Genomic DNA, 15,197 nt, shown 5'->3' with positions numbered 1-15,197 from the left:
TGTTCTCACAGTGGCCAACCAGGCACCTCTTCCTTCTCTCACCACCAGCAAAACATGTTGTTTATATGAAGCCATCCAAATGCACAGAGAAAGAAAACCAAACACATCTACGCCCCCTGTCCTGATGAATCTACAATCCATGGGCACAGCACAAGCAAGGGAGGGAGGGAAAGTAGAGAGCAGGCTCATGTGCGAAGGATGAGAGCAGCAGTGGGGAATCTCTGGCCCTCCAGATGATGCTGAACTACAACTCCAATCAGCCCCCAAGCATAGCCAGTGGCCAGGGATGATGATGGGGGCTGCAGTTCAGCAACATCTGGAGGGTCAAAGATTCCCCACAACAGGGTGACAGGATGTTTTTCTTTCAGTTGGGCTGAGGGGCAGAAGGCTTTGCAGAGGAGTGGTGGTAGGCACAGCATGATGAACTCAAGCAAAGCAGGTGGGGCGGGAAGAAGAGTCAGCTAAGCCACATAGAGACGAGGAGTTTATGAGTCCACCTTGCAGGTTCTGGGGGAGCCCACGGAGGTGGCCATTTGCTGCCTTCGGAGCTTCTCCAGCAGAGAGACACTGACCCTGCTTACCTCATCTAGGCCAGTGGAGAAGGTTCTGGCTGCCAGTCTGGAAGTGCTAGGTTCAAATCCCACCCCAGCGAGGGAGGGAGGGGTCTTAAACAGGGGTCACTTTGGCTATGCACTGAAGCAACTGAGCAGAGAGTCCCTTGTGGATTGTGCTCCCGTAGCATAAGCCCCAGCCCCCCACCTTCAGGCAATGCTTGACCGACATGCTTATTGACCAATCAAACTGCAAAGCTCTGGTCGGCCACTGTGAAAAATGGATGCTGGACTAGATGAGCCCCTTGGTCTGATCCAGCAGCCTCTTCTTACAAGCAAGCAGTCTTGCTGGAGGAAAGCTCTTTGCCTTTTATTTAACATGCTGCTGGCATGTTTAGCCAGTTGTTTGACACCTTGTTTAAATCACATACAGAGACACGCTCACAGCGAAAAAACTGCTTTCAAGGAGAGAGGTGGGTTCACGATGTCACAAGCTCCCAGCCAATCAGCCAAGGGTCCAGCCAACTTCTGCCCCAAACAGCAGAAGCAGTTTTTAGTCAAGGGAGGGAGGGAGGGAGAAAGAAGGTGGTGCATGTCAACAAAACACAACATGTGCATTTCCTCAAGTGGCTCCACAGTTCAAAGGATGTGCATTTGGACACAGTTTGCCACAGTTTGGGGTAAAGACATCCTTCTTCACAAACGTGTGGCAGCCTCCTAATCTATAAAAGAGCTGATCTGTTTATTTCAGACCAAGGGGGATTCTTAGGAAAGGGAATGGATTGGGTTGTGTAATGCCCTTATACAAATCTATGGTGCAGCCACATTTGGAATACTGTGCACAGTTCTGGTCGCCTCATCTCAAAAAGGATATTATAGAGTTGGAAAAGGTTCAGAAGAGGGCAACCAGAATGATCAAGGGGATGGAGCGACTCCCTTATGAGGAAAGGTTGCAGCATTTGGGGCTTTTTAGTTTAGAGAAAAGGCGGGTCAGAGGAGACATGATAGAAGTGTATAAAATTATGCATGGCATTGAGAAAGTGGATAGAGAAAAGTTCTTCTCTCTCTCTCGTAACACTAGAACTTGTGGACATCCAAGAAAGCTGAATGTTGGAAGATTCAGGAGGACAGACAAAAGAAAGTGCTTCTTCACACAGTGCATAGTTAAACCATGCAGTTCATTCCTACAAGAGGCTTGGATGGTTTTAAAAGAGGATTAGACAAATTCATGGGGGTAAAGAGGTCCATCAGTGATTTTTTTTGTCATAACAACTACATGGAACTTCCAGGTCCAGGGACAGTATACCTCTGAACACCAGTCACTGGTGAGGAGCAACAGGAGAACACTGTTGCCTTGATTTTTTTTGCCTGTGGGTTTCTCCGAGGTATCTGGTTGGCCACTGTGGAGAAGAGGAAGCCTGACTAGGCGGGCTCAGAAGGGCACCCACGATCATGAAAGAAACAGAACTGCAATTTTGGCGGGTCTCTGGGCTGTTGACAGAAATGTCAGATTTCTCACAAAGAACAGAGGAGAGGAACCTTCAGGAATCACCTGAGTTTCTCTCTGAATGCAGAGGGGGTGGTGTCTTTGAGAGGAAAGCATGCAAGTGCATGAACGCACATACATAAGGACATAAGAAGAGCCTGCTGGATCAGGCTAGTGGCCCATCTAGCCCAGCATCCTGTTCTCACAGTGGCCAACCAGGTGCCTGGGGGAAGCCCGCAAGCAGGACCCGAGTGCAAGAACACTCTCCCCTCCTGAGGCTTCCAGCAACTGGTTTTCAGAAGCATGCTGCCTCTGACTAGGGTGGCACAGCACAGCCATCATGGCTAGTAGCCACTGACAGCCCTGTCCTCCATGAATTTGTCTAAGCTAGCAAGCAAAGCAATACAAACATACAGATGTTTTGGAGGGGAGGGAAGTCTGGAAGCTGCAAGAACAGAAAAGGAGCCCCCTACTCCCCACACAGACCCTGTTTCAGGAAGACCAGGCTGCTTCCAGGTACGGCCAGCTCAGAGAGCTCATAGTCAGCCCTTGCTGAGAGGGTGGGGGGGGGAGCAATGTGCCCGCTTGGCTGCCTGGCCTCAGGATTTCAGGGCCATGCCCGCAAAGTCTACCTCACAGGCACCATCTGAGCCACCAGCCCTTTGGAAGACAAATGGCCTTCAAATGCCACCTGACCCACTCCCAGGAATGGTGTTTAATTCACTCTCTCCCTCTGAGGGAACAGTCGGCAGAGCTGGCAGCCTAGATCGATCCCAACAGGCAGCAAGCACTGGAAAGGCAAGGACGAGTCGCCTTGGTTCGGCCTGCCACTCCCAATCAGGAGGCAGCCCCAACCTCCAGGGCCTGTTTTGATCATTAACGTAAAGAACTTCTTCATCGCTTAACTCCATCAAATTAATCTGAAGTGAAAAAGATGGTGCTGACAAAGGAAATATTTATAAAGCAAGTTCTGCAACATCAAAGGCAATTGAGAGCAAGCAGGGCTCCCAAGGATGCTTCCATCAGAACACGCAGCAAGCGCCATGTGGCAGCCCGCTTATGTACCAGCCCCCTGACACGTGACCCACCAAGGTTATTCTGAGGCCCTGAAGGCGAAGCCGGAGGGCCGCTTCCCACCCACCCCCAGCAGAACCCAACAGCGGTGTCAGGTGAACCAAACAAACAAACAAACAGCCACTTAGCGTTCAGCTGCCTGCATCTGGGTTTTGCCACCAAGAGCCATGCAGCCCTGGACGTCATGCGCCAGGCAAGCAACCAGCAGAAAATGCAAGAAAGCAGCCACAACAAGAAGGGGACAGCAACCAATCAGTCCCCAAAGGGGCTTTACTTTTGGAGAGGAATGGAGCTGGCAGAGGCCTCGGCACCCAGCAGAAAGAAAAAGTAAAAGAAAGGCATTTCCCCAGAGGGCAGGTGAGAAAAGGGGATCCTCGGCAGGCCCCCTAGACTGTTGTGCAGATTTCCTTCCCTCCCTGCCCAGACAGAGCAATAAGGTATCTGTATGTGGGTGAAGAACCCTGCAAGTGGGTTGCCTCTGCCGCTCACCCGACAAGAGCAGGGTGGAAAGAGTCCAGTGGCGTCCTCTGAAGAAGGAGGATGAGGTGGTGGCAGCACTCCTGGAGATGGACACCACCACGTCACCAAGTTCCCTCCTCACACTGGGAAAACCAGCAGAGGGTTTGCCGTAAAATTTGTGAACATGGAATGGATAGCCAATGGCCCATTTCCACAAAGAGGGTTGGGTGTACAAATTCAGTGCCCGAGCAATCCTGACATGCTGACCCATATCAGTGATCCAGATTACAGTCTGCGTAATTTATACTGCTGCTTCACTAGTCCTGGGTAGGGAGAATTAGCTTTTCCGTCATGAAAGACCCTCCCTTCAAATAGGCCAGGAAATAGGCCAGCTAGTCGCCCCTCTGACTTTCTAAGTATGCTTGCGGTCATCAGAGCTAGAAGCTTGAGTTTTTTAAAAGGGGGAGGAGGAAGAAGCAAGTCAAGGTTCTCATCAGGAAGCTGAATTCTCCACCCTGCCTCTCAGCTGCTCACGTGACGGATCCAGCAGTCCAAGTGTAACGGCAGGCCATGGGGAGAGAGGGCAAGGACTGGGCTGGCACTTTCACACACGCCGCCGCCACCACTGCCCCCCCCTCTTGGGATCCATCGAATTGCTCTGCGGGAGCTGGGTGAGGCAGGGTGGTGATGCGGGGTCAGGATCCTGGGGGTCAAGTTGGAGCCCTCCTGGGCACATTCAGGCCCTGTAGAGCATGCAAGGATACGCCTGTTTTGTTTCTGCCACTGAGCAAGATGAGCTAGGAAAGCTGGACTGCCAGAGAAGATTATGAGCTTCATGTCAAGGACAGACCAGGCAAACCCCAGAAAAAAGAGGCTTGCCAGATTCCTCAGTGCACTCAGCTGCACAAAAAACCTTGTGGCACTGAAATACTTATCACTAATAGTCTTCTCACAGATTGCTAATGAGGAAAGACCGGAGTGGGTCTAAGAAACGCCCAGAAGCCACAAAAACTCCTTTCTTCTCCTCCCTCTCCCCACCCCCTGCTCAAAGGGGCCCCTCCCTCCCCAGTGGATACCAACCACCTGCCTCTTGCAGCAGAAGGGAGGGGGCCCTTCCAGTCGCATCCCATGGCTGTGGGGCTCCAGGGACATCGTCCACACTTCAGATATAGAAACCATAGGCAGCTCCCCTCCAGCCTCTCTGCCTCAACAGCCACACGGTCTATGTCGCCGGGCTATATCTCTAGGCTCAAGCAGCAGCGGAGACTGACTGGGTGTGCCCATAATCGCACCTGTGTTTGAAAAGGAGTCCCCCTCGCCATCAGCAAGCAAAGTCACCACCTGACCTCTGCAAGTGTCGAAAACTGAGCCATCAAAACACAGAGGAACAGACGAAGGCCACACAGTCTCACTGAAGAGGCCGCAGGTGGAGAGACAAGCGCAAGGCAAACAGGCTCCTTGAAAGGGACCCCAACGGGCTCCAGCCAGACTCCTGGCCCACAGCAAAGCCACCTCTCCACCCACCGGGCTTACCTTCTTCCCAATCAGCTTCTTGCGTAGAAACTCTCGGGCCTCGAACATGTAGGGGATGTCATAAAGGGGACGGAGCTTCCGGTTCTTGTCCTGGGAAGAGACAGCAAAGGAGTGAGATCAGCACAACCACCACGTTGGTCAGGCCAGAAGGCCCAAGAGAGGATGTGGAAGAGGCTGCAGGGAGCCACCTCTGCAGCGGGCCACTCACGGCAAATGGGCCAAATGCAGGAAATGTATCGCTTCAGAGCAAGCGTGTGGACTCTAACCTATGGTAACTCCTGAAGCGGCTCATGATGCACTTGACAGGAGTAGCCCTAAGAAGCCTGCCCTCAAAGGAGGAGGATTCCAAAACTGTCAAGCCCAATAGGACTCTCTCTCTCTCTACCCCCCCAACACTTTCCCCAGTTGTGCAGTCATTGCACTTAACAAAAGTTTAATAAATAAATAATAACGTTATGACCCGCCCAGGGTGGCAAACAAAGACACTAAAAGCACTTTAAAAGACCTTAAAACCAAACTAAAACATATTAGAACAAAACATCTTAAAAAGCACTTCCAGCACAGACTCAGACTGGGATAAGGTATATGATGTATACAGATTCATGTTTTTAATTCATGTACCTCTCCCCCACCCCCGCTCCTTTAATGTCCCCCCGTTTCAAAATTGGCATGTCATTCTTAAGGCCTTGTTCTAGCCGGAGGAAAGGAACATGTGCGCCCTGAAATGAAGAGAAGGTGTCCTAGGAAAGCGAGACAGTCCAGTCCCTGGCTGGACTTGGGAATCCCTTCACTCACTCGCCCACCCGGCACCCGCGATGCCAGGAGCTCTCTCCTTGGCTTTTGTCTGGGGCATCTTGGCAAGTCTGCCAGCCAGCTGCACCGGCAGAGCTCCTTCGCAGCCTGATCCGATGCCTCTACACCCTCCCCTTTCTATGTCCTGCTCTGCATTCAGCTCTGCTAGTTCTCGTACTCTCTTCGTTTCCTTCCTCAGCACCTCTTCCAATTCATCAAGACCACTGTACCTGCTGGAGCCCCACCCCAATTAGTGGCAAAAGTTGATTCTCCACTGCAACAGAAAACACACACACCCCCACCCATCCAGTCCTTTTACCAGCCTCAGGCGCCTTATGTTCAAGCATGCTGCCTATTTTGTTATTGTTATTGTTTTTGTTATTGTTTTGTTATTGTTATTGTTATTGTTATTGTTTTTGTTATTGTTTTGTTATTGTTTTGTTATTGTTATTGTTATATTTCTATACTGCTCTTCCTCCCAGAAGAAGCCCAGGGTGGCAAACAAGAGACAACCCTCTAAAAACATCTCAAAAACAAAACATCTTAAAAATATCAATTTTAAAAAAAAAATCTTTAAAAACATCCGAAGAAGCAGTTCAAGCACAGATGCAGACTGGAATAAGGTCTCAACTTAAAAGGCTTGTTGGAAGAGGGTTAGGGTTAGTAGTGGCCAAAAAAATTACAAAGATGGCACCTGTCTAATATTTAAGAGAAGGGAATTCCAAAGTGTTGGTGTCATAACACTAAAGGTCCGCTTCCTGTGTTGTGTGGAACAGACCTCTTGATAAGATGGTATCTGCAGGAGGCCCTCACCTGCAGAGCACAGTGATCGACTGGGTATATAAGGGATAAGATGGTCTTTCAGGTATCCTGGTCCCAACCTGCGTAGGCCTTTGTACACCAAAGCCAAAACCCTGAACTTGGCCCAGTATCTAATGGGTAGCCAGTGCAGTTCTTTCAGCAGCAGAGTAACATGTTGGCGATACCCTGCCCCAGTGAACAGTGGTGCTGCCACATTTTGCACCAACTGCAGCTTCCAGACCAACCTCAAGGGCAGCCCCACATAGAGCGCATTACGTAATCCAGACTGGAGGTTACCAGTACGTGGACAACAGTGGTCAGGCTATCCTGGTCCAGAAACGGCCGCAGCTGTCTTAGCAGCCAAAGCTGGTAAAAGGCACTCCTAGCCACTGAGGTCACCTGGGCCTCTGGCGACAAAGATGGATCCAGGAGCACCCCCAGAGAACGGACCTGCTCTTGCAGAGGGAGTACGACCCCGTCCAAAGCAGGCAACTGACCATCTGAACTCGGGAACCACCAACCTCCATCTTGCTAGGATTCAGACTCAGTTTATTGGTCCTCATTCAGCGCCCCACAGAGTCAAGGCACTGGTCCAGGGATTGCACGGCCTCTCCCAATTCAGATGTTACAGAGAAATAGAGCTGGGTATCATCAACATACTGCTTACACCTATCCCTCAACATTTTGGTTAGTGGGATGATAGAATGTGCCCAGTACTAAAATACTCTTGGGACCCGGTATTACCACCCACAACGATTCTGTGGAGGAGTCTGCCTCTTTGGGAGTTTCTAGCTGGTTGCATTCAATGCCGTCTTTCACGTATAGAGCGACACCACTTCCTGTACATCTTTCCCTGTCCTTTCAACATAGTTTATATCCAGGGATAACTGTCCCATTCAGAGTGGGATCCACAAGGCTGAGACGCAGGTGTAATTAATTCTTGTTTTATTAGAGTAACGGATACATCAAAAGCAGTACGTTTCATAGAGAGCACTAAACTAACTCACTAGAATTCCGTAGCTGCACTCTGCACATGCTCTGCAACATATAAAGAAAGTTGACTCAGCAGCTCCTCCCCTGGAGCCGCAGGTTTAAGTAGGGAAAGTCCGTGATCTTAATTTCTGACTCCTTCTCAAGTCCTGCTTCTCACCCGTCCGTTTCTCACAACGACCAGCACTGGGTGACAGGGGGAGGGGTCCAACAGCTCTTCCGAAAGGGCCTCGGCAACAGGCTTGATGTCAGGGGGAGGTTGCTCTCCTGACGCCTCCCGAGAACCGCTAGGCAGAGGGGGAGGGAGCGCGCCCTCTGGAGCAACTTCCAACGGCTCCTCGTCTTGGTCTGGGGCACGCCCTTCTTCACAGAGAGCGCCATCCGTGGGAACTGACCCTGGCTCCAACTCACTCCCACATCCCTTATCCTGCAGAGACTCAACAACTCCTGGATCTACCGCTCCTTCTGACAGCTGGGGACCCTGAAACTCATGCCTTCCCCCTTCCTGGCCCCCACGGAGGAGCTGAGGCCCAACAATAACAGTGTCCCACTGCTTTTCTCCATTCCACCAGGTTTCCGTTATGCTCACTATATCAATGCTCTTCTCTAGACCAAGCATTCCATTCTCCTATCTTGACTCAGAGGCTTCTAGTGTTAGCGTATAAACACTTGTACAGAGTCTTTCTCTTCAAATGTCTTTGGCACGTTTGGTTTGCCTCTCTGGATTGCCAACGTGTGCCCTTGCATTCGTTCTAGATCTACCACATTTAAAATTTCTCTGGTGAAGGCCTTAGTTCCTTCCAGCTCCCTGGCCTTGAGCAAACCTTCCCTTCCCAGGGCTGCTTCAGAGTTCCAGGGTAGGTCCTTCCCTGATGCAGACAGGAGTCTGCCGCCACAGCGCCCTTGGCAAACTTAAATCAATGGCTCCCTTGCTTTCCCAGGGTGGAGCGGGGCAAGGTAAGCCTGAGCTGCTGGTATCCTTGCTTTGGCCACACCCAACAAAGGCCACAGGCCTTTGGGGGACAGTCTGATGGGGGAAGTCAAGACCACCTTTCCCCCACACCAGCAGAGTTCTAACTTGCCTTTCATGCAGCTCAAAGTATGTCCTGAGAGCACCTGCCTGCCCCCCCAAATTTCAGCCCCTTGCTGTGCCCACCAAAGTGATTTTCTAAAAAGCTTCCCAATTCACTTCACAAGCAGCCTGGCTCCAAAGGCTTGCTGGTGACTTGCCAACAGTTAAGCAGCTCTCCAACAAAAAGTAAAATAAAATATTATAGGGAAGAGGAATGACTGAGTGCTAAAAGCCAATTCCACAGCATCTGGAAGTCCTTGATGAGACCACACAGTGCTGGACTCCATTTTGAAGAGGCTCTCGCACAAGATTAAGCCGCCATTTTTCAGGAGCCTTCTGTGTACAGGGGCTTCCTCTTCAGAAACTGTTCTTCTCCTCAACTGCACCTTCAATCGGACAGACACGCCCTTTCAAGCTCCTAGGGTGGACTTCAACAGCAGCAACTAAAGCACCTAAAGGCCCACAGGGTCCAGAAGCCACACAGCACACAGTCCCTTGCTCCCTACAAATGTTCTGCAGCTCTGGTCGATAGGAAGGCCCTGTCCCTCACGGGCCTGAGTGCCAGAGGAGCCCTGGGGTGCAAACAATGGGAAAACAAGCTGCTCAGCAAAGATGGCTTTGCTACAGGGACATACATTCAAGGAGCCCCCAGCCAGAGAAAGGCACATCAGCCTCCAGCTGCAGCAGGGGCTGCCAACAGAACAAGGACACGCTGGCACAAGGCACAACAGCAGCAGCTGCACCAGAGGTGACCTAGGCCAGCTGGGCCCCTGGGGAGCAGCACAAGCACACACACAGGGGCTGTCCCCACCCAGAACATAGCAGCCATCTTCCTCGCTCCTGCTCCAGCTTGCATTTCTCTCCTTGAACCCACGTGGGGCACAGAAGACCACAGGGAAGCCACCACACACACCCAACAACCCTCTTGCTTCAGAGCAGCACATCTTCGTGGCTGCCTCAGCCACCACCTGGAGCCCCGGGTCTGTCCCGTCCACAGCTGGAACCACGAGACGGAGACGCGGGTGCAATTAAATCTTGCTTTATTAGAGTAATTGATACATCTAAGACATTGCGCTTCATATAGAAACCTGCCTTACTCACTAGAAACCCCTAACTACACTCTAGACATGCTCTGCGGCGCGTGAAGGAAGTTGACTCAGCGACTCGCCTCTTTGAGAGGCCAGCTTATGTAGGGAATGTTTTCTATCGTAATCCCTGACTCCTTCGTAAGTCCTGTCTCTGCCCTGTCCGTTTCTCACGGTGGTGGGCACGAGGCGAGGGGGGGGCGTGTTTCTAACGGCTCGTCGGCAGACACCTGCTCTTGGGCTGCAGGCTCGAGGTCAGGAGGTGGCGTCACGCTGGAAGTGTCCTGGGAACTGCATGGCAAGAGAGGAGCTGGTACAACCTCTGGGGCGTCCCCTGACAGGCCCTTGGGAACGACTGGGGGCGGCACACTCTCCTCTACAGAGCTCGCACTACCAGTGGAAATTTTCTGGAGTTCAAGTTCACTGCTACCCCCAAGGCCCCGAGCAGACTCAATAACTCCTTGGTCTTCCACGTCTTCTGGCAGCTGAGGCACCTGAAACTCATGCCTCTCCCCTCCCTTCTCCTTCAGGGAGAGCCGAGGCTCAACAGGGTCCTTCTCCAGGCAACGACCAGGGGGACTGTTTTCCCCAAATACGGATTTCTCTCTCCGACGCCACCCCACTACCTTAGTCTATGAGGTCACCCTACATAACCATGTCTCTCCTCTTTTCTCAACCGTGTCTCTAAACCAAAACCCCAACCATTCCTTGTTTTCAGGTCCTAGGACCCTCAGAGGAATCCATTCCCCACATCTTAGAAGTTCGCCTTTCAGACCACCCTTTGTTCTTCTCCCTATATTGACAATCAGCGCACTCCCCAAGTAAGCTGTTTCCTATGCTATGCAAGCCAGCCCACTGTCAGTTGCATTTTCCTGGCCCAGAGAGGGGCTCCCATCATGAGTATTACATGGCATCCAGGTAGGACTAGAACCAGGTTTCCGCCCCTGTGAAGTCTGGGGAGCAGGTGACACCACCAAGACCCCCATGCCACTGCAGAGGGATATGCCGTGATGGACGAGCCCCATCTGTGGGGGCAGGCCATTGTCTTCCACCTAGTGTTTCACAACTACTGAGCTCTCACAATGAAAGGTTCAATGAGCCAAGACCAAAATTCTTACTAGGTAGGATGTCGAATGTGATTTTTCGCAAGGTCTACACCCAAAGAGGCAGATGCTGGGGGCTATGCCTGCAGCAATCCAACTGTCTTCTGTGAAATCACAATTTATACATATCCTACCCATGGCAGGGCAAGGGGGGCTACCCTACAACAGGGTGAAGGTCCCTGATTAAGGCTCCACAATACAAGACTCACAGCGCTGTGGTTGGCCAGCCATTCACACCCTCCAGTGCAGTGTCCTCTGAGCTGCCACAGCACTGCTTCCGACTTAATACTTTGCAGGGCACCAGACACCGTCAAACCGACCGGCACCATGCCAAAAGCAGCCAAAATGGCCAAGGGACTGGGGAGGTGCACCCCTAACTCAGCTTTGACCCACCTCAAATCATACACACAACTCTAGGGTGCCCAGCATACTCAAGTGCGCCATCCCCATGCCAATACCCGATGGATGTAGAAATTAATAAAGAAGTGGGGGTGTGCAGCCCACAATAAGCTTGGGGCTACCCCAAATCCTACATGGCACATTGGCTGAAAGGTCTGTCAGCACCTGCAGCTGTACTTGATGTGCAGGCCCTGCTGTTGCACCAAGGCATGTCTGAGGAGGGGGTGAGCTACCAAACTGTGTCTGCTTGGAAAAAATTGGGCCTCAAGTGCACCAATGATGTGCAAACCAGGCACTAAGTTGAAAGGATGGTGAACGTCCAGCTGAAGAAGAAGTGTAATAATTAATGTGATGCCGATCAGAAGATGAACACACAAAGAAGAGCAGATAGGCTCAGGACAAAGTAACCAGACATACATACATCAGATTTAAAAAAGCCATCTCCAACACTATGTAAAATTTTAACAAATTTTCACATACAGAAATCTTAACAAATTAGGGTACTCTATGGTTAAAATTCTAGTTACACAGAAAACACCTATAACTGCTGCAGGATTGACACCTATTTTCTGAATCTGGAGGTGTAGACCTTTCCAGAAATCATGTTCAGCATGATTCATCACAGATATTAAGAGAATCCACCAGCCTGATGTGATGCTCCAGACCTCACCTGCGAATGGCGGCCGTGTGGCCCGGTTGAAGTCCTAGGGGTAAGGCGGTGCCAGCCACTCTCTACAGCAATGACTCTTCAGCCACAGACACCTTGCCACACACTCCGCAATGCAAAGCAGGGCACCAGGCAGAGAGGCAGGAAGGAGAGCCTGCACAGGCATCCAAGAAATCCAAGCAGTGTGTCTCTGTCTACAATCCACAATCCCTCTCTGTAGGCAGGTAAGCCGCCTGGCTCACCTGAGCCATGACCCAAACTGCAGCCTCCGAGCAGGCACAGAGCTAGCAGGGCAATGAGTAGCAACGGCAGCAGCAACAAGAAGATCTCAGGGGCTGGGAACAGCTAGAAGCCAGAGGCAGAGCTGCTTGCAGTGCACCATTCCTGGTGCTTCCCCCAATGGCCCAACAGCATCCTGTCCTCACAGTGGCCAACCAGGACAAGGAAGAGGAACATTTGGAGAAGAGGTGGGGAAGAACTTGCGCTCACCCTGCAGACATTGCTGTGCTACAGCTTCCAACACCATCCCTGGCCGTTGGCCAGGCTGGCTGCTGGGGCTGGAGTCCAGCAACATCGACAGGGCCAGAGTTCTCCCGCCCCGGTCTGCACAGGGGCCTATCCTTGCCCCAGTGACAGTCCTCCTCCCCGGCTCAAGTCCCATCTTACAAGCACAGGAGGGTGCAGAAGCTTTGGGAAGGTGGTTGGAGGAGTATTCAGAGGGGCTCCCAATGGCCTGCCAGGATCATTATCTGACGGAGAGCCATCTCCCATCACTGTCCCAATAAAGCTAAGTATGAGGGCATCAAGGCCCAGAGGGGCCCAACCTGGTGATGGAATTAATTCTAACGGGTTCAACAGATTTACTGTATTATTCTCTTGACACGAATGTGGCTTCGGTGCTCACTCTGTTTTGTTATATAGATTATTCTGGTACTTGTGTTAATTGAGGTTTTTGCCATTTGCCACGTTGGCTTCCCTCAGGAAGGAAAAATGGGATATAAGCAATAAATGAAACAAAACAATCAAATGAGGATTTGCCCTGGAAGCAAACACCCAACAGCTGCCTCGCTTTGCTCCACCCAACCGCATCCGCTGACGCAGCAATCGGGGTCCACCCCAAGCCCCCAGACGCATACATGACTGCTGTGTTCTTTAAAAGAGCCAATTTCCAAGACTTCCTGTCCTCTCGGCAGTAAAAAAGGAGGTGCTAACCCTGAGCGCCATCTTCACCCCCACCCCGTCCTCCTCTCTGACAGAGCATCCTGTGCCTGTCAGCAAGCGCTGGCCCAGAAGGGAGGTCACCCGGCACCTCAGGCACTCATCTGTGGCAATTTGCATCTTCTTCTTCTGTTGCCCACAAGAGGACCCTACGCCTGGGCTGGCCAAGCAGCCACAAGACCATGCAGACTGGCCAAAGCAAAGCCCACCCCAGGATGGGCTGCAGTGGCTCGTGCAGAAGGAAAGTCTGTGTGTGGGGGAGAGACGAAAGCACACACTGGACAAGAGGGCGGCTGAGCCGGTTTATTGTCAGGAGGGCAAAAGGGGGGCACGTGCTTCTGCTGCTCGCAGCACTGCTTGCAGTCAAGAACCAAACTGCACGCCCCGGAGCAGCCTTCTTGTGCCTCCCCCCCACTTAGCCCCCTCCTGAACCCTGGCGAGGGAAGCGCATCAGGGAGATCTGCCAGCGAGTTCCACCGCAGGAGCCAAGGTGACTCCATCCCCCCACTTCCGGATGCAGAGGCCAAAGGCAAGACCTCCCGGCCGAGCCTGCCAGTCGGGAGCACAGGCGGCCCTGCTGCCTCTCACACACATCGACAGCCAGGACCCTGGCCGGTGGAGAGAGAAAATGGGGGCAGGAGCCTGGCTGCCTCCGCAGAGGCAGGCAGGGAGGCCGCTGTGGGAAGCTGCTTCCCGAGGGAGACCTCCAGGCTGCCTCCTGGACCCCCACGGGACAAGCACGGCAGAAGGAACGAGGGCAGGCAGCAGCGGCACCACAGACACTGAACAGGCAGACAGGCAGGGGAAGAAAAACAAAACGTCTCCCTTTATCCCTGCTACCCCAGTTCAGACCTCTGCAAGTGGGGGGGAGGGGGGCTGCTGCACTGCATTCAGAGGGACTCTGGTTTCCCAAAGGGGCACTGGTGGCAGCAGCAGCAGCAAGAACGTAGTGGGCATTCAGGAACTCGATCCTAGGGTGGGCACCGGTGCCCTCTGGAACGAGATCTGGGCCAGCTGGCCATAGGAAGATGCCCAGCCAAGCTTTCTAGCAATAATCTAAAGTCCTTCCACTCGGGTGTGGAGGCGATTTGGGTTTCCAGTCAGGTCAAAGGGAATGTCTTCCCACTAAACTGCATGCCCAGGCCTGGCAGAGCTGGGCTTGGAAGGAGCTGCTGAGGATGGAGGGGGGCCTCTCCCCTCTGCCTTGGACAGACCGGGCAGCAGAAGGCAAATTGGGAGGATGGAAGCGCTGCTATGATTTAGCTGGTGCCAGAAGTATTTACAGCTGGACGGCAGAGCCTGTGTCGAACAAAGCCAGCAATAAATATAAAGCGTATCTGAACAAATCTGAGTTATGCTGTTGCAAGGCATCAAGACTTCCCCTTGGACATATCTCCTTGGCTTGCGAGACACAAAGCTCCAAGGCTTAAATCACACAAGCAGCCCATATTTTTTCTCCCAAATCCAAGAGATATTGTAGGCCACGCTGAAAAACCAACTAAATTATCCTTCCCTGGAGATGGCAGAACAGATCTCCACCCTGCAAAGTGGAAAAGGCACATTTTGCCTTTCACAAGCCAACCTGTGGATCCATCCATCATCCCAGAAAACCTTGTGGAGTAAGCAGAGCACCAGCAAACCTGGCCAACCCAACCTGCTGTTGACCTTGCCCACCTGTGAGCCATCCCGCCTCTATCCGGTTTCAACCAACAGCTTCAGCAGTGCCAGTGATCCCACTAGGCAAGGCAAGGCATGGCACGGGTTACAGGAATCAGTGGCACCTCAGATAGCTCCACACAGAGCTCAGACTGTTGTTTCAGCAGCAGTCAGCCTCAGGCCAGGCTTTAAATAAAAGTTGCCCTTCTGTCTGAATAGCTAGCTCAGCCTTCAGTGAGAGGAGCCTCTTCATTCAAAGGGGCCCAGTCTGCTTTGGTAGTCGTTGGCTTGGCAAAGCCGGGAGAGCCGGT

The 15,197-nt window shown here is 52.2% G+C and overlaps 1 protein-coding gene across 1 annotated transcript in view; it reads right to left on the bottom strand.

The window, feature by feature from the left end:
- Positions 1–15,197, bottom strand: part of SND1 (staphylococcal nuclease and tudor domain containing 1) — a 318,600-nt gene that overhangs the window by 191,944 nt on the left and 111,459 nt on the right. The window contains exon 11 of the mRNA XM_061637944.1: positions 5,104–5,193. Coding sequence (XP_061493928.1) covers positions 5,104–5,193 — 90 coding nt within the window. The remainder of the gene's footprint in view (positions 1–5,103; positions 5,194–15,197) is intronic.

This window comes from Rhineura floridana, chromosome 8 (assembly GCF_030035675.1).
Source record: "Rhineura floridana isolate rRhiFlo1 chromosome 8, rRhiFlo1.hap2, whole genome shotgun sequence".
Lineage (NCBI taxonomy): Eukaryota > Metazoa > Chordata > Lepidosauria > Squamata > Rhineuridae > Rhineura > Rhineura floridana.
This window is presented reverse-complemented; position numbering and strand designations above follow the sequence as displayed.